General features: G+C 35.7%; 1 protein-coding gene across 1 annotated transcript; it reads right to left on the reverse strand.

Moving 5' to 3' along the window:
* Positions 1-504: 504 nt before the first annotated feature.
* LOC145987340 (F-box only protein 44-like) lies at positions 505-17,291 on the reverse strand. Its single transcript, XM_083121861.1, has 9 exons — positions 17,225-17,291; positions 15,716-15,792; positions 14,519-14,689; positions 13,253-13,360; positions 12,535-12,714; positions 4,684-4,735; positions 3,721-3,952; positions 3,016-3,148; positions 505-1,128 (listed from the first exon to the last, which is right to left on the reverse strand). The coding sequence occupies exons 5-9, from the start codon at positions 12,574-12,576 to the stop codon at positions 997-999; spliced, it is 591 nt and encodes a 196-aa protein (XP_082977987.1). The 5' UTR covers positions 12,577-12,714; positions 13,253-13,360; positions 14,519-14,689; positions 15,716-15,792; positions 17,225-17,291; the 3' UTR covers positions 505-996.
* Between the last annotated feature and the right edge of the window lie 4,610 nt (positions 17,292-21,901).

Below are 21,901 nucleotides of genomic sequence, written 5' to 3' on the forward strand. Positions count from 1 at the left end.
CATTGTAGAGTCGTTCGTTTGCGAGGATAGTGCTTTTCACATTCTCTTTCTGAATTTTTATAATTTTGAAGAATATCCCCTTGCAGGTAGGCCTAAGCCGAATTGTGTTAATACCATATATCTAACAGTTGTTGAAGGTAAATGCCAATAGTTTTAGCTATATATTATCATAAGTATTTTTTATTAAACGTAAGTTATTACTGATTTTTAGTTACCATAGCCAAACAACAATACATGGGACAGAATGGGGCAAGAAAGTAAGAAAAAAAAAGAATGGAAAAATAAAAGAAAATTCCAAGAACCAAAATATGGAACAATTAGTAAATAAAATCTGTCATATATTAAACACATAAAAAGGAAGGAATAGATCCACTAAATAACTCTGGAACATACTCTTGTACCTGCAGCTGTGGCAAACAATACATAGGACAAATCAAGAGGAACGTCTGCACAAGAATTCATTAACATAACTAGATATTAAAATAAACAAACAAAAATCAGATTTATCCAAACATTTATTTGAATACAAGAAACATACTGTAGATTGAAAGAAACTAAATTTATCAAAAGAGCAAAAGGACCAATTGAACTCAATGTACGAGAGACATTAGCCATCTTGAAAACATCAGAAAACTTAAATGAACATGCAGGACCTTCTTGATAGCAATTATATTGGAAAGAACAACCACCAACAAAAATGCAATGTTCCTGAGTGGATTCCAGGTAAGCAAATGACAGCTATATTACAATAAACAAATGGCCAACACAAAGTATGGCCATCTCTACTCCTTGTCAGCCAGGCAGCCATGTTGATTCTTGTCTTAACTCCTGAAGAAGCCACACGATGTGGTGAAAGCTTGAGAAACATGCCAAAACTGAGCCTTTCAACTTCAGCTAATTAGTGAAATGATGGCATGTGGTGTAAGTTGTGCTTTATCCATTTTAGAAGTGTTCAAGAATCGAGATAATATATTTGGCACATTAATGAATTAACCATTAGAGAAGCTTTGCAGAGGCGCCAGCCATTTTGCTGCCATAATGGCCTGCCCAGTATTTGCAATCCTTCCCTCCATGTCCAAACTGAATGTAACGTGCTCCTGGTCCATAGTTAGAGAATACATGGGTTACCTTGAAAAAAAGAAAGATGATGCACACATCAGTGATTACATTTTACAATTGATGATGGTGTAAATTAATGGGGAAGAATGCAGTTTTTTCCACTCATGGTGATACTATTTTCTATGGCCTCCCCCAATGGTTTAGTGGTAACATCGTCACCTTGTAATCAAGGACTCCCCGGTTTGATACACAGTGGAGGCACAGTGGTTCGGATCCCACTTTAAACTGTAGGTCCAGTCCCAATTAGCCTACCTGTGCCTAAAAGTAAACTTGAAACAAAACCCAAACAATATTTTATATGGTAAAACGGATGCCACTCTACGCTGATAGTCAAAATACATATATTCTCTACAAACTGGAGACCAGGGCAGGTGCAGCCTCTTTTCTGAGTATAGTAGAAAGGGGATGTTGCACATCTTGTCCCCTTTGGTGTCACCATTGGTTTTCGCCTTCCAATAGACCTAAACCTAAAACCCATACATGGAAGGAAACCACTCTATGCAATTACAATTCTAAATCATAATTCCGTATATTATTATGTAAGACTCAAATATGGCCTCCCCGATGGCGCAGTGGTAGCGTCGTCGCCTTGTAATCAAGGGGTCCCGGTGGAGGCACATAGTGGTTTGGATTCCACTTTAAACTGTAGGTCCAGTCCCGATTAGCCTTACTGTGCATAAAGTGGACTTAAAACACTAAATCAACCAATCAAATACAGCACATATGAAAGTATGCAATATCTACAGACTGAAACTTAAAATGGATACACATGCTGACACAGACCTGCCAAAGCAATTACAAATATTGTATCACAGTTCAAAAAGTACGTGTACATCATTATTCACTTACCGAAAAGGATAATCATATTCTGGAAATAATAAAATGCAGTTATGATATTCAATCGAACATCATTTGAATGTGAAAATAATCGTAGAAAAGTAAAATGTCAGTCTAGGTAATTTCAGCCCATAATCATCTATTTCATTTCCACGTATCTCGGTAAGATACACAAAACTGCATTTTAACATGAAGATGAAGACTATTGTCACTTATTTTTCAATTTCACTTCGTCTTTTACTTCACGTTCCATATTTGAGGGGCCACTACCATAGACAAATTACGGAAATACGTTTACTAATAGGATTCGAGTGCATCAGTGGCGGCGATTGGGTTCCAAAACTAGGGGGGGGGGGGGCAAGGTGCAAAAACTGGGGGGAAAGACAGTTTAGCATAGTGTGGAGGCAAAAAGTGGGGGGCAATCACCCCCCTAATCGCCGCCACTGGTATGCATCATATCTTATCGTTCAGTACAGATGTGCTGGTTTTATGTGGAACACTCTGTATATTTAGTGCGAGTACTTCAAAGGAGATAAAAATGTACTGTATTTCAAGGTGTCTTGTTTTGTCATGTAAGAAAATGAAATTAATGGACAGTATTATTTTCATAAACATACATATAAAGTTTGAACAGATTATAATGGCATCATCTATGGACAATAAAAAGTTTATGTGATATTAAGGTTTGGTTGGAACTTACAGCTGTCTCAGGAATGGTTTTAAAAAACACACACACACACACTGAAAGTTTAGACTAGTTTAGAGCATTCAGGACAGAATATCTCTGTTTATTGCATTTTCTTTGCAATAGAAAATATACTTCACGCTAGAGACAGCAATTACAATCCATACAGATTCCTTTTAATGCTCTAGGATAAATTCTAGAGATATTTCTTTAGGATTTAGAATACTCTATTTTTCAAAACAAGTATCTTGTAGAAAGTTTGTTGCTGAGAAAAATACCAGGTTCAACATAGCTTTAAGAGAAAAATCATCTGTAATTTAACAAGAAATATCAATGAACAAAGGTGACAATTCAAAAAAAATGTAAATACTTACTTTTTTCCATTTCCTTAAATTAGGTTCGTTGATGTTGAATTTCTCTTCAAATTTAGCTAAAACTCTTTTATTCTGGTTCAACAGTGATACTTTAATTTCATAGTAAGAATTACAATCATATCTTGCTGCATACCTGAAACAAAAAAGTATTATGAACAAGAGGTAAAGTGGAATATGACGACTGGTGTTCCCAAGTGGAGATGGTGGGCAATTTATTGCCCTCTGGCATAACTAAAATATGGAAAATATGAACAAACAAAAATATAAATAAATAAAGAAGAGGGGCTATAGCTCAGTAGCTTGCTGAAATATATGACATATTTGATCTTTATTTCATTACTTAATATCTATGTCTTTAACGAGTTACTAAATTTTTCCACCAAACTTACTTGTAGAGGTTCCACTAATTTCAGTGAGTAAGTTTTGTGGAAGAAATTAGCAACTCACGTCTAATTATTATCAACTGCGCCTTTTATTCCCCAAAGATTAATATTTCTTTAACAATGAGAGAAAGAACAATTGATTATTAAATGAAAGAGCAAACACCAAGAAACATGAAACCATGGCTTAGACTGGCATGAAATGGTTAGTCCAGTGATCAACATGTTCAGCAACCGAGGCAGGAAAATCATATTAGTTTAAACATCTCTTCCTATTTGGCAAATGATTCAAATCCATGAGCAAGAAAAATGGAAATGTATTTACCAATCAGAAACTTCAATCTGTGGTTGCGTAGAATCCAGGAGTTCCTTACTTGCACCTTCAGCATACAAATCCACCGTCTGCTGCTTGAAGCATGGAGAATTGGAAGTGACGAAGCAGTGTGAAAACCCTTGGAATTCTTGACTCCGAGGGAGGGGATCTGCTCCCTGAGGGCGAGACTCAACTTTCCAACCAGATCCCCCATTGCTGATCACTTCCCAGTGCTTTATGCCATCTGCAATATGTAAAACATTCGTAGTGAACTCTTATTTCCATTTATAATGATTTACTTCATTTGTATGTTTACATAATTTTCCAGTGCAGTACAAGCCATTTTAAACTGGCCTGGAACAAGAGTAGAACAGCAGGTCAAATTCAAATGTTAACAAAGAAAACAATAACAATAGGTGTGTTTTACCTATGTCACAAACTGTTGCAATGTGGCTTCAAGCAGCCATGATTGAGGCCAGTTCTTGTAAGCATATGGAATTCAAGCGAGCAGATGGGAGATACTCACACACACATTCATGCAGTTGGTGCACATGTAACGAACGCTACGTAGTGGATATTTCCTTGCAAACAACAAATAAAATTGGCCGCAAACATGGTGGCTGTGCACATCCTGATGTCACATGAAACTAACCTATAGAAAAATGGCATCAAACTTTTGCATCTAGATTTATGACATCGAACTACAATACAAAGTTGGAGGATAAAATAATAAATATCTAATGTTTCGATTTATATTACATTATTATTATTTGTGTCACGATGTCATTTTCTTCTCTAGAATTAATCAACACTCAAGCATATTGCATATCTCACATGGCATTTATATTCTGAAACACAACATTGGCCAGGATTGGTTATGGTATATCCTCAGCCATGACCTCTCAGTACTTTTAAGGAATTAATTATGTGCTGAACTACAATGAAGATTTATTTAAGCACATACAAATAACTCACCCTGTCCACAGTGATTTCTAATCAAATTCTTTCCCTTGACTGGGTTCAGTTTCTGCAAAGAAATAGAGATGAGAGTTAGACTCTGACATAAAATAAAAGTACAAATTCAGCTACTACTTATACTTTAAATCACATAAGTGAACCACATCCTTGTGTAGGAATTATCAATAATCACAATTAAGTATTTGAAAATAATTTTTCAAACACACCTAAATATCAATTTACATGGGAAAAGTGTTAGTTTTAACTGAGTGTGGAAAAGAAAAAAGTGAAAAGCATAATTGAGAATTGAGTGGAGAAAACTAGTGAAAACAAAACACATGAGCAGAAAGACAAGGGGGGGGGGGAAGAGGGCAGAAGGAAAGTACCCCTTTCTAACTTATACTGAAAATATGAAACTGTGAAACAAATACTTAACTATTTTACTAAACAACATAGAATTTTAATAAAAAAAAATAAAGTTTTAAACCATTATAAACACAACATTGCTGTTTAATCTATTTTTTTAAGGTTGAGGATTTCCTGGATTTCCTATCATAAAAATTTCATTAAAAACATGAACTACAATATTGAATAAGTATATCATATTGTCATGAAGTTTAATTATGGTTTTGTCTGTTTTATGTTATTTCCTTAAATATGTTTTATCTCAAGTACATGTATACACGTAATTTACGTAACAGTTTGTACAAAACTGTTATTTCTTCCATTGTGCCAAGTGCACATTATCAAATGATATAAGACTTTCCCATACTTGCATGAAATTGCAAATTATATATTTAGATAATTTAGACCTGTAAACTGACATGCTCAATATCATTGTGCTCATTGTAGAACAAATGATGAAGTGCATGGTAAATAAATAAATCTTACAGTAATTTATGTCACTCAGCCCCATTTGTAAGAAGTCAACTAACAATACAAGATGTAACACAAAACTGTCAAGTAAAAGGGAAAAAAAGGTACAGATTTCTTATATCTATTTCTCACTTGGATAATACTTGTGAGACATGAATACACTTTGCAGCTCATCCTGATGTGTTGGTGTTGGTGGCTTCAGTAGCAAAGACACAGTAAAAGTACTGCTTGCACTAATGAAATATTATTTTAAAAAAGAACAGGCTCAGGCTCTTCTTGATCTAACAAAAGCATTTGACACTGTCAACCACAAACTTTTGGTAAAGAAAAATGGACCAGTATGGAATCAGGGGAACAGCAAAAGAATGGTTTAAATCATATCTAACGGACAGGAATCAGACAGTTGAAATAATTCACATCGATGAGGCTAATAACAAGGAAAATTATCAATCAAAGAAACAACGTATTACATATGGTGTACCCCAAGGATCCATTTTGAGACCCTTACTTTTTTTAATTTACATCACCTTCCACAAAACTGTAAAAATGCAAATGCAACTCTGTTTGCTGATGATACAACCGTTCTTATAGCAGGAACAAACACGGAACGGTTCAAACACAACAAAAAGAACACAATCACACACATCTCACTCAGAGTGGATAGAAAAAAATGGTCTTGTGGTAAACACTAGAAAAACAAATGCAATTAGATTTCAAATCAACAGCTGTAGCAGTGAAACACCAGAAATTAACTTTCAAAATCAGGGCATAGAATATGTATCTAACATAAAATTTCTTGGCGTACAACTATCTGAAAATTTAAAGTGGGATCTACATATTGAAGCTACAGCAAACAAGGTTAGTGGGTTTTGTTATGCAATAAGAACAGTAAGAAATGTAGTAAATCTAGAAGCAGCAAAAACACTATACTATGGCATCATTCACTCTGTACTATGGTACGGGATAATTTTTTGGGGGAACATGAACAAAAGCATTACATTATTCAGACTACAAAAGAGAGCTGTTAGAATTCTGGCAAATGCTCCAACAGATGCACCATGCAAACCATTATTTCAAGAATTACAGATATTGCCAGTTCCATGCATATACCTATATGAAATCCTAACAAGCATGAAAATTTGTCAAAATACACACACAGCAAATAAGGACTACCACACCTACAACATCAGGGGAAAGAATGACTTACACAATACCACATTTTACCAAAAAGGGGTAACATATAATGGTATATGCTTATTTAACAATGCATTCAAAAACATAAAGTCATTGCCAGTATACAAGAGACATTTAAAAAGATGTCTAAGGGAACATTGTTTTTACACTGTGCAAGAGTGCATCGACACCGTAAGTGGCAGGAATAACAACAAATAATGTAACAAAATAAAACTGCCCTATCATTAGGTTTTTATTTTTCCTTTGTAACTGTTTGCTGTGTGATTCCATTTATCTAGATGTAAGTATAGGTGACTATTTAATGCTCAATATGTGTTTGTGTGTATATATATGTGTACATAATACCATAGCAGATGAAGCGAACATTGAATATAGAAAACACATTTTTAGCCAATTTGTCTCAAGAAAATAACATTGAGCATGCATTTATTATCTTTTGTTTATATTATATCTTGTATCTCATGCTATCTATTGTATTCTATATTATATTATATTATGCCTGTAATCCAAACTTTTGTAAAGTTGAATGGATGCTAATAAATCAACCAATCAATCAATGCACTTAATGTTGATTGCCTTATTTAGCCATCGCCCTTGATTTCGCAAAATTTTATGGTCGTAAAACTTCCTCAGCAAGCCATTGGCAAGCACCAGATTACCTGCTGGCGGCCGCCTAAACAAGAAAATAATACTCCCGAAGTCTCATGGCGAAGGGTGAATGCTGGAGATGGTACGGTCGCCAATCCACAAATAAACGCTCTGCTTTTCGGTGCTTTTCAGCTTCTGCCGAACCCAGCCGATAGAAGACTACTAGCAGAAAGCATGTAAGTGTTAATCCGATCTCGAAGATGAACATTTACTTAATTAAAAATGCAGAATTATTAAAATAAATTATTATAACGGTTCCAAATTCCATGTAGACAAACATCAAAGCATTACTTTAACAATTTGTAAAACGTGTCAATAATGTCGACGTTCATGTCCTCGGCACTGGAATTTGCAGAACTCCAAAACAGCTGGCTGTTGTCCACTTCACTCATCTCAAAGATTACAACGTCAGTCAAGCACATAGCCAGAGGGAGGGCTCAGGGGACTGTAGCCCCCATCTAAATCCTACAAATATCTAATTTAAATGATGTATAAAGGCATTTAATTTTACTTCTGTAAATGATGGTTACTGGTAACGGATGAGGCAATCCCAAAATAAAATTCTGGCTATGGGCCCGATGCCAGTGTTGACAACTGTTTTTTGGATGAAAATTGGATATGAAGAATGCAATGAAACTCTCCTCTGACACCTGTAAATACCAAAAACATTAAGTCCTAAATTGTATCAAGTTCACTCCTGGAACCCACTCCTCCATAAAAACAAAGCTCCAGCCAATAAGAACACCAGGATCCAGATGAGCCAATAGGAAGACAGAGTACAACCTCCACCCCGTCACAGTCATATATTTAACCCTACACTTGTCTTCATTTCTATATTCCCTGATGATGGAGCAACATGTGGAGTTCCCCAGAGATCTATACTAGAACCAATATTGTTTGTGTTATACATAAATGACTTACCAATAAACCTAAGCTCTGGGAGATCTGTCTTATACGCTGATGATACAAGCATGGTGATGACTGGCTCAAACAGTGACCTTCTTTCCAACATTAGTCACACAATAGAGGATCTCGATAAGTGGTTCTCAACAAACAAACTGAATGTCAATAAAACTATAGCAGTGAATTTTCATCACACAAGGAGCCAACCACGAGGTAACCCTTCTATCAAATTAGAAAACAGTGGCTAACTAAGAGAAATCTGTTAAATGTTTAGGGCTGTGGATCAACGAAAATCTTAGCTGGGAACCACAAATCAACTATTTGGCAGGCAAACTCAGCAAGATAATCTACGCCATCAACATAATAAAGGCTACCACAAATTTGGAGACAATGAAAACAATTTATTTCAGCTTATTTCAATCCTTGTTAATGTACGGAATTATATTCTGGGGAAATGCATACAAGAGTAGGCAAATCTTTATCTTACAAAAGAAAGTTGTACGAATCATGATAGGGGAAAGACCAAAGGAACCATGTACGAAGTTGTTCAGGGATCTAGGTTTTCTGCTACTCCCATGCTTGTACATTTTTCACCTGCTCCATGATGTAAAAGCAAACTTCTACGATTTGTTTAGATGCCACCAGGACATACAAAACTACAACACAAGAAATAAAACTAACTTACTAATTCCTGTGCACAATACACTTCTATATGAAAAAGGACCATAGTACTCAGGGCAGGGACTCTCTTGTATAACAACCTTCCAAACCACATAAAAACCATTAAAACGTGCAAAGCTTTTAAGAAAGAACTGTACAAATACTTACTGGATTGATGAATATCTAAGCCTAAAATAATATATGTATGTATGTATTGCTTCTTCACAACTTTTGCTAATTCAGATCTTATTAAAAAAAAAAAGGGTATTGTAAAACATAAACCACATTATACTGTACTGATATTGAGGCATCTCAATGTGTATAAGAGGCTCCAAACATGGTGTGGTTACTGGTAAAAGATAACCTTTTCATTGCAGAGTTTCATTACATTATGTCAATGATATTTTATTATATTCCACAATTACCATTATTGTACTGGCATCATATTATTATATTATAATTTTACTATATTTCATTGTAACCATAAATTATGGAAAGAATCCATAATTGTTCCTGTGTTTACAAAAGGTGATAAAATGAATTGCAATAATTACCATGGAATTTCTCTACTCTCAACAACATATAAAATATTATCTAACATTCTTTTAACAAGACTAACCCCATATGCTAATGAAATTATAGGTGATTATCAATGTGGATTTAAACGTAACAAATCAACTGTAGATCAATTTTTTCACATTAGGCAGAGGGAATATAATCAAAATGTCCATCAGCTATTCATTGATTTCAAAAAAGCATATGATTCAGTCAAAAGAGATAAAGTATGTAATATATTAGTCGAGTTTGGAATACCTAAGACACTTGTTAATACAACGGCACCAGTTGTAACCAATCTTGATGCACCCCTTAAAACAGTTGACCCGTCCTCGCTGGGGGAAAAAAGGGTGGCAAGAGCCGTTAACGTCTTGGCTAGGGAACGTTTGATGTGCGTTGCAGTTAAGACAGTGCAAGCCGCGAGTTGATATGAGTAAGATCCGCGTCGATACATGAACTCAGTTTTTGAACTCAGGTGTGCATATTTCGTAAACTATTTGGAACAAGTTCAGATGAAATTAAAGGGAATACTTTTGAGACTACATTTGTGAAGTTTAGTGTCATTACTATGTTGCAATTAGAAGTTTTATTGGAAAGAAATCCAATTTATTGCTAACTGTTAAGAAGCAAAGTCATGTTTGTTTACTTCTTCTATCGCGAGCTGTGAAAGTACTAAAGGTCACTACAGAATACATATTAGAATATTTACATATCTCTATGAAAGAGAGACAGGATCGGTGGAACTAAAGAAAGATAGAAAACATACAACTGGATTTTAGTCACCATCAAGATTTATATTCCCCCCAACCCCCTCCATGTGTTCAGTGCTTCAGCATGTTCATTGATTAGTGTGTCTAGTGTTCAGTGAATTTATTAAGCACACCGAGGAAGTAAACGTCTAGAGCAATGAAATTAAAAATATATAGTTTCATGCCAAGTGTAGTAGGCAGCCTTAGTTACAAAAAAAATGTGTCCGGTACAAAGAGTTATTGTGAAATGTTATTGTGTTTCAACAAAACCGGAAGCTGACCACTCAACGTATTCCGGAAACATTTATAAAGCGTTGATGTCAGGCACCTGGGCCTTGATTATTTACTAATACAGTCTTTGGTGTATAAATATTGTATGTTAAAAGGTCACCTATAAAACACAGTTCTATAGATTATATATAAATTTTAAATATAAAAATCCAATGTTGGTTTTATTTTGCTTTTGACGACAGTCCACAACAAAACTTCAACTTCAAATACTATCAGCTAACCTTATACAGTGAAACAGAAGGTAAAATTCGTGTGGGTATTAATGTGTCTGACAAATTTACAATTCATGATGGGTTAAAACAAGGAGATGTTATTTCCATTGCTCTTTAATTTTACCTTAGAATATGCTGTTAGGAAGGTAAAAGGACTAGAATTAAATGATGTGACTCAGCTGTTAGCATATGCAGGTGATGTAGACTTACTGGGGGATGATGCAAATACAATTAAGAATAATGCTAAAATATGTTTTAAAGCAGCTAAAGAGATAGGTTTGGAAGTTAGCAAAGAGAAAACTAAATATATGCGTACAGGCCGAAACCAAGTGTTAGGTAATAATCAAAATCTAATTATTGATAACAACTTCCTTGAACCAGTTTCCAAATTCAAGTACTTAGGAGTAATACTAACAAATGAAAATGATATTAAAGAGGAAATAAAAAGTAGGCTTAATTCAAGAAATGCATGTTACTCCTCTCTTCATAAACTTTTGTCTTCTCGTTTAATATCTAAACTAAAAGTTAAAATATGCAAAACAGTAATTTTGCCTGTAGTATTATATGGGTGTGAAACTTGGTCCCTTGCATTGAAAGAGGAACATAAATTGAGAGTATTTGAAAATAAATGAGGAGACAGGTGAGTGGAGAAGGTTACATAATTTAGAACTACAAAATTTGTATTCATGTCCAGATATTATTAGAATGATTGAATCAAAAAGAGGTGGGCAGGCCATGTGGCATGAATGGGAGAGGAAAGAAGAGTTTACAGGGTTCTTGTTGGGAAACTTAATGGTGAGAAACCAGTAGTAAGGCCAAGACAATGATGGAAAGATAACGTTGAGATGGACCTAAAGGAAACTGGTAGAGATGGAAAAGAGTATATAGATCTTGCTCACAATAGGGACAGATGGAAGGCCTGTGTTGCTGCAGCCATGAACCTTCGGGTTTAAGAAGGCTAGAAAGTTAGTTTGAACCATAAATTGCATTTCATTGTTTTATTATATTGCATAGTTTCATATTGTAAACAAACTGACATGTATATGCAAATAAGTGATTGATGAATGAAATAAATCTTATCTTATCTTATGTACTCGAAACGTTGGAAGCCAACATCGACTTAACCTGGCTGGTAGCCCGAGAATTCTTGTTTGAATCACGTCGCCAGGAAAGCTACAATTCCTAAATTCAATATACTATTTTTTCAGTGTGATACATGATTAGAAAATGAACAGGTGCATTTTCTTCCTGTTGTAATGAACTATGATTCCAAAGCTTAATATAATTTTAAGACTCAGTCAGTTCTTTCACTCTCCCGTGTACAATAATTTTTTCAAAGAGGTTGGTATCACTTTTCTGTTAGTTTTGGAGCTATTCGGAACATCTTCCATTTGTGTGGGACGAACACATGGTTGAAGTGAGTGTTCTCTTTTCTTTAGTGGGTTACGAATTTACCAGAACAAACCTGGATATTTCAAATTGTATACGAGAAGCTGTAAGTAATAGCAAGTATTTTACTATATCAATAACGTGATCATGAATTTTGAAATAAGATGCATGGCCATTGAGAGAGGAGTTGAGGGATATTCTTATTATTTGAAATGTCATTTCTTTCGAAGGAAAACTGGGGCAATGGGCTGTATAGTTTACTTTAACCCCCTCTTCTTTGCAGTACTGTACTGCTTGCCTTCTTCTTAAGACCACGCATCACCACTAGTTGGCTTTTTATACAAGACTAAATAAGATTATGACATTTCCAATGCAATATGTGAGGTAAATACCTGTAATCCATCATTTATCAGCTTGATTGCCCTGCGTTCCATTGGATGCTGGGCATGAAGCCCTTTAGATTCACACCCAGCACACAGCTTGTAATCTGCACAAACTGTGCACTTGTATCGAAAGTCCACAATCTGGCCTCTACAGTGGTTAGTGAATTCTCACAGGAGGTGGACAGGAACCTAAAATTTCAAGGTGGCCATGTTACTTTGTTAAATAACTTATTAATACATGCAATTAATCTTAATTTGTACGAACATTTATTAAGATTTTTTAAAAATAAAGTAGGTTTGACAATGTATGTATTAACTTATGTGTTTGTATACATATGTATTCAGTGCTTAAAACTCTTCAAGTTAATTTGTTATTGTGCTCATCATAAGAACTACTCAAAATATTGTGGTATGTTCATAATTGATTGTGCATCCATGTAGTCACACACATATTTATTCTATTAAAATATTATAGTTTTATTCTCACCCATGAAAAGGTGGCAGTATGGCATATCATTACATACCACCAGGGGGAAAAAGCATGTATATGTATTTCTAAATTACAGAAATCACTGATGATATAATAAAATAAATAAACCACATTTAGTACAAGCTTTCCTCTTATACTTTGTTCATAATTTTAGTAATGTTGTTTAACCTATTACTCAATTATGTTATTGAAATAATTACTGAAATGATAATATCTTTTTTAATTTAACCTACACACCTATTTCCTTGCTGTAAATGTAGAATTTCCTTTCATCTTGCCTCATCTCGTAGAGTGCAGTTCTAAGTTCATCATCTGTGGATACAACAATCTCGTCGCCATCTCTATCTGCACAAGGAAGGAGAGAGAGAGAGAATGAAGTGAAAAGTAGTAATCAAATGGAACTACTTGAAACAAAATTAATTTTTGTAAATTATTGTTACAAATTTGTTAAAAACTGTGCTGAAACTCCGATTTTAATATTCTACTCTCCTTCTTTTAAAAAATGATATCATTCATCTTATTTTGATGTTCTTGCTGAAAAAAGATCTCTAGGAATTAATTATATTATAATAATTTTAAAATGTGAATTATAATGATTTAATTAATTATAATTATAATGACATTTTAATTTAAGCATTCTTATTTACAACATTTACCTTACACTGACAGCATGCCAAAATTCATTGTGAGTTTGAAAGACTTTTGCTAATGTTGTTCACCATACTGCAAAATCAGAGTTTCTAGTTTCAAACTGGGAAAGACATAGACGTTTGCACTTCATGCAATTTGTCGTCTTCCAAATTAGTCTCCTTTTTTCAAGTTTACAAAAAGTTCTGATTAGAACCAAATTTAAATCAGTTCTAGTCTCAATTCCATATTTTGCAATTCAAAATAATATATTCCAATGTGGAAATTTGACAATGTATATATTCTTTTGTAATATAAAATTGCTGAATTCTATTTAAGTGGTTTACGCAAATGCACAAATATTCACAGTTCATGTACAATAATAAGTAGAGCCATCCTTTGTCAAGGTTAATTTAATGTCAGGATGCATTTGTTATTCACTTACTTGATATATTGAAAGGAAAAGCACAATATGGAAGAGAAATCATTTAAGTATTTCTATAAATCTGATGGTATTCATATTATCAAGTTGATCTACACCTGATTTTTGAGAAAAATGAAAAGTAGTGAAAAAGGAATGCATTTTCCTTCATTTCATCTTTACATAATATTTATGATGTCACAATGTTTCAGTGCGAAAATATAATGTTGACCAACCAAATCTTTTCTGTGTTAATAATGAACACAAAAACTCCAAACATGAACAAGGATAAAGTCATTCCACCATGTCATGATGTCACACCTTGACATCGCCTGCTCTGGAAATTGAAGCATTTAGCCAGGTCTCCCACATGGCAGTCAGATTGTTCCTACTGATTGGAACTCTGGGACTTCTATTAACACCATGAAAAATGAGTTAAATTAATTGTACCTTACCTTTCCATTTGATATCAAAATTCTTAGAACCCAGTGATGGAAATGTACTTCGTAATTTGCCTTCCAGAAGATGAAAGCAATAAGCTTTGCACAGGGGCACTGTGAACCGTCTGATCTCTCCTTCATGGCCATTTACCATCAGGTAAGCTTTGAAATGGATGTCACTTCCTTCTAAGAAAGAAAGAAGATTTTATATTTTCAAAACTTTGCTGTAATTGTAGTTATATCTTAACATGGCAAATGTAAATTTCCTTCAAATTTCATATTTTTAAAATAAATTTCTACATGAGCATCTTCATTAGAATTTCAGAAGGGCACTGCTTAAAATGGGACAATAAAAATCTCATTCCCAGACCTGTGTTCAGGTGTGCTCAAGTTTTTCACAAGGGAGGGGAGGACAGTGGCACATTCTCCCATGCTACCTGGTGTTTACCACCAGAAAATTAACTTTTTTTGGGTGACCCTTTCCGAAGACACCCAAATGTCATGTAGTACACCCTGACTGCATTTTGCAGGCTAGCGAGGCTCGGCCGTCTGGACTCGTGGCAGGTATAATCCTCCATGGGGTCTGTGTTGTGTCTATATATGTTTGTGTTTGTCCTTTCATCCATTTCATTAAGTTTCGATCTGTTAATAGTATAGTGATTGCTCCTGCAAGAACTGTTAGATTACCATCCACCCTCATCTTCGTGATTAATCAAAACTGGCAAAAAATCGAAGTAAAAGAAATCAAATCAATTAATCGTCTTTTTCATATATAGAAACTGCTGGAAAAATTGAAAATGTGCGACTCCTGTTTTAGTTTTACTTGCATGCTTGCATTATATTTCTATTATATGATATGATTTATTTAATTCCGTTGACCATTGTACAGTGGTTGTTTTCCACACATGGTATGGAGCATGTCATTAATATATATATAATAAATATACACAATAAATAACAATTGTTGCAGTAAACCTGGTCAAATTTTCAGAATACGCAACTGGGGGAGGAGGGTCTTTTCTTTAGTAGCTAATCCTATATTGTGCCATCCTTTCATGCATTGATGTACTTTTTTTGGAATCCTGAGCCAAAGTAGAGGTGGCTTTCTGGCACTACCCCCACTCTGTTTTGTATATCCCAAGCAATAGACATTGAAACAGTGTTTGCAATCACATAAAACTGTGGAAATTCTTATATTGTATTTCATCTTACCTCCAACTGTACCAATAGTACGTCCAAACATCATGTTACGAAAATTTCCTCTCCCACTTGGAAACATTTATTACATTCTGAAAATAAAAAAGCCAAATGATTAATGAGTTGTTTTTTTGTTTTTTTCCGTCTACTTAGAAAAATAACCTTATATTAAAAACACTACCATTTGTTTTAGTCATTTTTCCATTTATTGGTAAGGAGACTGTCGCATTTCACTGTGAATATGTAATAATTGAAGGAGAGAAAACTGGACTTTTCCTGAATTTATATCTCTTTGGCATATGTTCACTTCATAATGAGAATATATGTATTGTGCTATATATAGATTAGATTACATAAAACAATTTTAATGCACTAGATGAATAGTGCAATGATGTTGTGATCCATAGTGGATAAAATTAGTAAAAACTAAACCTAAAAAAATCCTAAAAGTATAGGCAAATAATTTTGTAATAGTGTCTTCTTAAGAAATCATTACTGTACCTGTCAGCCTCGTTGCAAAACAGTGAAATATAATGACTAATAAATCCAAACAAACTTAAGATTCAGCAAACATTCGTTGACTTGTTTCATTCTTCCACACTTGAGGTAAATATTTTGCCAACTTTGCAACTTCTGATGACATAATTTAATGTTGAATAATTTCCTCACTGTTGGCTAGTAAAAGTGAAGTAAAATAAGCCAAGTCAATCAATATCCATCACTGGAAACATCTGGGAGACAGTTTGTATTGTGTATACTATCTTTCTGTATTAAAAGATGTTTGCCTTCTGAAACAATGGTTGTCTTGTAGTGCCAGTTTCAAGTGTCCCCCTGATCCAGACTACTCTGGTGATGGCTTTTGAGTATTCTAATTGTACATGTACAATGTGACAATTCCAAACTTTTGTAAAAGTTGAACGGATGCTAATAAATCAATCAATCAATCATCCAACATTCCAGTGTTGTCAACTATCCTATTTGGTATTTATTAGGCTCCAAATTCACTCCCTCCCAAAAATAAAATCTTGGATATGCTACTGGGTAAGATACTGGTAACTGTACTATTGCATGTCAAATCTTTGTGAAAAAAGAATGGAAATTCTGTAAGTTATACAAAATGGTATTTTTAAAGATGAAAATGGACAGCAACTTTTCATAAATATTAAATAGTAAACATTGTTGGTATTGTTGTGGTAATGACACAGTTTGAACTCAACACTAAAAAGTATATTTAAATATGTACAAAGAAATATCTCATTCCTCTGCCATCTCCTTCTGCTTTGTTCCATTTAAACTCTGCTAAAAGTGGGAGCATATTGTTAAAATTCTTATAGCATAAAATGATGATAAACATAGAATAAAGGCAAAATATTTTCCAACTTTACAATTTTGGGAAAGAATGAATTAAAGAAACAACTTTGAAATTATTAGTTAATTTTTTTTGAAGGTTTATAAGTTTTCCATACTTAGTAATTTATTTTCACTAATGAAATAGAAACAGATAAATTATACAATTTTACTCACAGACTGCAAATTGAAGTGATACAATCACATGTGACTATGCAGAGGAGATATTCTCTCTTGTAATCTCCCTTTGGGATAGATAACATTAATCTAACCTCTTGATCTTTTTAAAGAATGCTTTTATCTTATCTTAGAATTTTTCTCTTTTATCCTACTCAACACACTTTGAAAATGAAAAAAAAATGGTTATACACTACATTAGTTGTTGCCAATAAGTGATCTGAATGGCTTATTCACATCCTTAATTAATCCTTAACCTGACTTAAGTCATGAATGTAAGCGGGTGTCTACACTGGTTTTTCATATATACAGGGTGTTTCTAAAGGTCGTTTACAACGCTTGGGAGGTGATTCCTCACACGAAAACAAGCAAAAAGTCTAAGTTCCATTTTTACGACTGAGGCTTCGTTTCCGAGATAGGAGCCTCGCAAAAGGTGACAAAGTGAACGTCACACCTGACTGGGACGAATACTATAACAGATAGAGAGGCGGTTCCAAGGGAATCATAAAGGAATCGTATGTGCTCACTTTTCAGTCACTATGAAAAGTTCACTGCACGCATGCGCAATGGAGTCCTCAAAGGAATTGGGGATTTCCAGCAAGAACAATGCATGGAAAGTGTATGTAACGCATCAAGAAGGACCGTGACAATGAGAAAAGCGTTAAAGACAACACATCCCGACCTCAAACATCAAAACATGAGCACGGAACACATAATCCGAAAAGTTGAGCATGGTTGCATACCCCAGTTACACGCGAGGAATGAACGAATCGTGTCATGTGGCATACGAGAGACACATCACTCCACCAGGAGGAGGGAGAGAAAAACACAATATCAGATGATTGCGACAACGTGTATTTATAAACGCGACAACTACGTAATATCCCCACACACACAACAAACAACAAATGCTACAATATCTTACGCACGGACAGTGCGTGTGGCTGTACACCAACTGAAGATGTCACTTTCACCACACAAAGGGGGTGGGGAGCAATACCAAGAGTGTTCGCGCGCGATCACTGTGACGTAAAAGAGACCAGTTTTGGAAGCGCTGCGCAGGCAAGTCTGGCTCTCGTAGTCTACGTTTGACCTTCATGGCTGCTGTACCCGCGAGAGGAGCTCGAAAGGTTGGTTCTCTCCGGCAGTCGTCCCAATCGTGTTGCAGGTGCTGGGATATGATCAGCAGTTCGCTCTAGGTTGTCATACGCATTGAAGAGTACTAGTATGTTGTATTTAAAGAAGTTGACGTGGTGGAGTGGGCAAGTCAAGTATCGCAACAATTGGTCTTTGGTGTTCGTACGGTGATACGGTCAATTTTTGCAGTGTGCCAGTGTTAAACAAAAACGATACTTTGCAGTTCCAGCTCCCTATTACATAGATGGCTGCGTATACGACCCAGCAGTTAGCAGACATGCATCTCATGTATGGGGAGGCACGTGCTAATAGCCGTGAGGGAAGTTGTCTTTATGGAGAACGCTTTCCACATAAACGTTTACCGTTTCACGCCTTCTTTCAGGTAGTGGACAGTCGACTGCGTGAAACAGGGTCAGTCTTACCACCGCGGCAAGACGTTGGAAGACCCCGAAGTGTACGCACATATCAGTTTGCAGAAGATGTGTTAACAGCGGTCGCAGAACATCCTGGCACCAGTACGTGCGTGCTCGCTCGGGCACGAAACACGTGTCATGTGAATGTTTGGCGAGTGTTGTCAAAAGAAGGAATGCACCCTTTGAAACTGCAAAAAGTACAAGAACTGTTACCTCGTGACTTTCGACCTCGTATTGAGTTTTGCCAATGGTTGTTGAATCAGCTGGACACAAACCATCACTTCTGGGGAAAGGTATTGTGGGCAGATGAAGCCATTTTCACCAGGATGGATGTCTTCAATAGTAGAAACAGTCATGTCTGAGACTTTGACAACCCACATGCACTTTTTGTGGCCCATCACCTGCACAGGTTTTCAGTGAATGTGTGGTGCGGGATAGTACATGATCATTTAATTGGACCATACATTCTCCCTGTTCGCCTGATTGATCGCACGTAGCATGCATTTCTTAGTGAGGTTCTGCCTGAACTGTTGGAGACCGTACCTTTGGCACTGCGGCAAGAAATGTGGTACTAACACGATGGGACAACAGCTCATATCGATCGTAATGTACGACATTTCCTGCATGACGTGTTTCGTAATAGGTTCAATGGTAGGGATGAACCTATGCCTTGGCCACAGAGGTTGCCAGATCTCAACCCTCTCGATTTGTTCTTCTGGGGAGATATGAAAACCCTCGTATGCGACACACCTGTCACATCAGCTGAGGACCTCGTTGCTCGCATCAACATCGCCGCCGCGACGGTAGCATATACACCTAGCTTGTTTGCTCGTACTCGACAATCCTTGATTCGTCGCTGTCATCTCTGCGTAGAAGTGAACGGCAGACATTTTGAAAACCGTCTGTGATTATCGTTCTCGGCAAATCCCAGTGAGAACACTCTTGGTATTGCTCCCCACCCCCTTTGTATGTTGAAAGTGACATCTTCAGTTGGTGTACAGTGAAACGCACACGCAAGACATTGTAGCATTTGTTGTTTGTTGTGTGTGTGTGTGGGGGGGGATTTACGCAGTTGTCGCGTGTAAAATTACACGTTGTCGCAATCATCTGATATTGTTTTTTTCTTTCCCTCCTCCTGGTGGAGTAATGTGTCTCTCGTATGCCACATGACATGATTCGTTCGTTCCTCGCGTGTAACTGGGGTATGCAACCGTGCTCAACTTTTCGGATTTTGTGTTCGGTGCTCATGTTTTGATGTTTGAGATCGGGATGTGTTGTCTTGAACGCATTTCTCATTGTCACGGTCCTTCTTGCTGCGTTACATACACTTTCCATGCATTGTTCTTGCTGGAAATCCCCAATTCCTTTGAGGACTCCATTGCGCATGCGTGCAGTGAACTTTTCATAGTGACTTCCGGACTGAGCACATACGATTCCTTTATGATTCCCTTGGAACCGCCTCTCTATCTGTTATAGTATTCGTCCCAGTCAGGTGTGACGTTCACTTTGTCACCTTTTGCGAGGCTCCTATCTCGGAAACGAAGCCTCAGTCGTAAAAATGGAACTTAGAGTTTTTGCTTGTTTTCGTGTGAGGAATCACCTCCCAAGCATTGTAAACGACCTTTAGAAACACCCTGTATATATATATATATATATAATGGATAAAAGCAAGGAGGGCCAAAATTCACAGACAGGGCTAAGTAAAAATCAAATAAGGTAAAAGGAAACACTCACCGGACAGTAGGAAAATTCAAAATTTTCGCTAATTTATAGCATCATCGGTGTGAGAAGAAACAGAAGACGGAACCGGAAGCCGATGATGCTATAAATTAGCGAAAATTTTGAATTTTCCTACTGTCTGGTGAGTGTTTCCTTTTACCTTATTTGATTTATATATATATATATATATATATATATATATATATATATATATAGAGAGAGAGAGAGAGAGAGAGAGAGAGAGAGAGAGAGAGAGAGAGAGAGAGAGAGGGGGGGGGGTAAGCATACCACGTTGCTTATTCTGGATCACATGGTGCAATTTTTTTTGCGTTGACTGTGGAGCCTTGAGGCAAGAAGTCCACAGGCAGATTCTCTTCATTTTTATAAACACACAGCATGATGAGTAAGAGCTGTTTGACTCTCTGTAATAGGCATCTTTGTCTTAAAAACAATAAAAACCTCAGAATGCAAGCTGCCTTTACCTACTTCCATGCTGCAGATGCAAAATTTGCAAACGGAACTTGCATTAATCTTCTTAAATATTCTTCTTAAAGATTCACAAAACCCTTGTTTGTAGATGAAAAATAATATATGGTTATTTCAAGTGGTTTTTATTTTTCCTGTGATGTTTCATCCTGGTCACAAAGATGAACACACACACGACCTTACATAGCTAGTCACTCTGTAGTACTATGTGGTGTACTGTATTGCGAATTGTGGTACAAGTAGTGTAGAGTAACTAGTCATTTAAGGTTGTGTGTGTGTGTTCATCTTGGTGTAAGCTTGAGAAAGTTCTGGGAAACCAGGATGAAACATCACAGGAAAAACAAAAACCACTTAAAATGATCATATTATACAGGGAGGTTATTTCAGTCATTGCAACAGGTCCTGGCAAATTGTTGTACAGGAAGTCTGTAACAGAAACTGCTTGTTTTGTAATGTTTCCACTTTTCACAATTACAGTTACAATTACAATTGAAATAAGCACGTACCTTGTCGCAAGGATGCTGAAAAAGGTATCCTCCCAAATACAAATATTTTGCATTGTGGACATCCTTTGAGTGGATAAATATCATACAATGGTATATAATTCTAATACTAATTAAAATTTGTACATATTTATGAACCTTTGTTTCACTTCGAATAATGCACTTCTTTTAAACCAAACTTTAATGATTATACATGTTACAATAATAATTTGAGCTAATCATATATAATTTATTGGCATGTTAAGTTTGTTTCAAGGTATGACAGTTCGTCATATGATTTTTCTTCCTACTGAGCAACTAGGCCTAAATTTATTATAAACACATGCAAACTTTAGAAATGCCAAATCCATTACATTGGCCTGCAATTAATTATAATAATAGTAATTAGGAACTATTTAAACCCTTATTAAATTGCTACA

Source organism: Lepisma saccharinum, chromosome 4, assembly GCF_977018435.1.
Source record: "Lepisma saccharinum chromosome 4, izLepSacc3.1, whole genome shotgun sequence".
NCBI lineage: Eukaryota > Metazoa > Arthropoda > Insecta > Zygentoma > Lepismatidae > Lepisma > Lepisma saccharinum.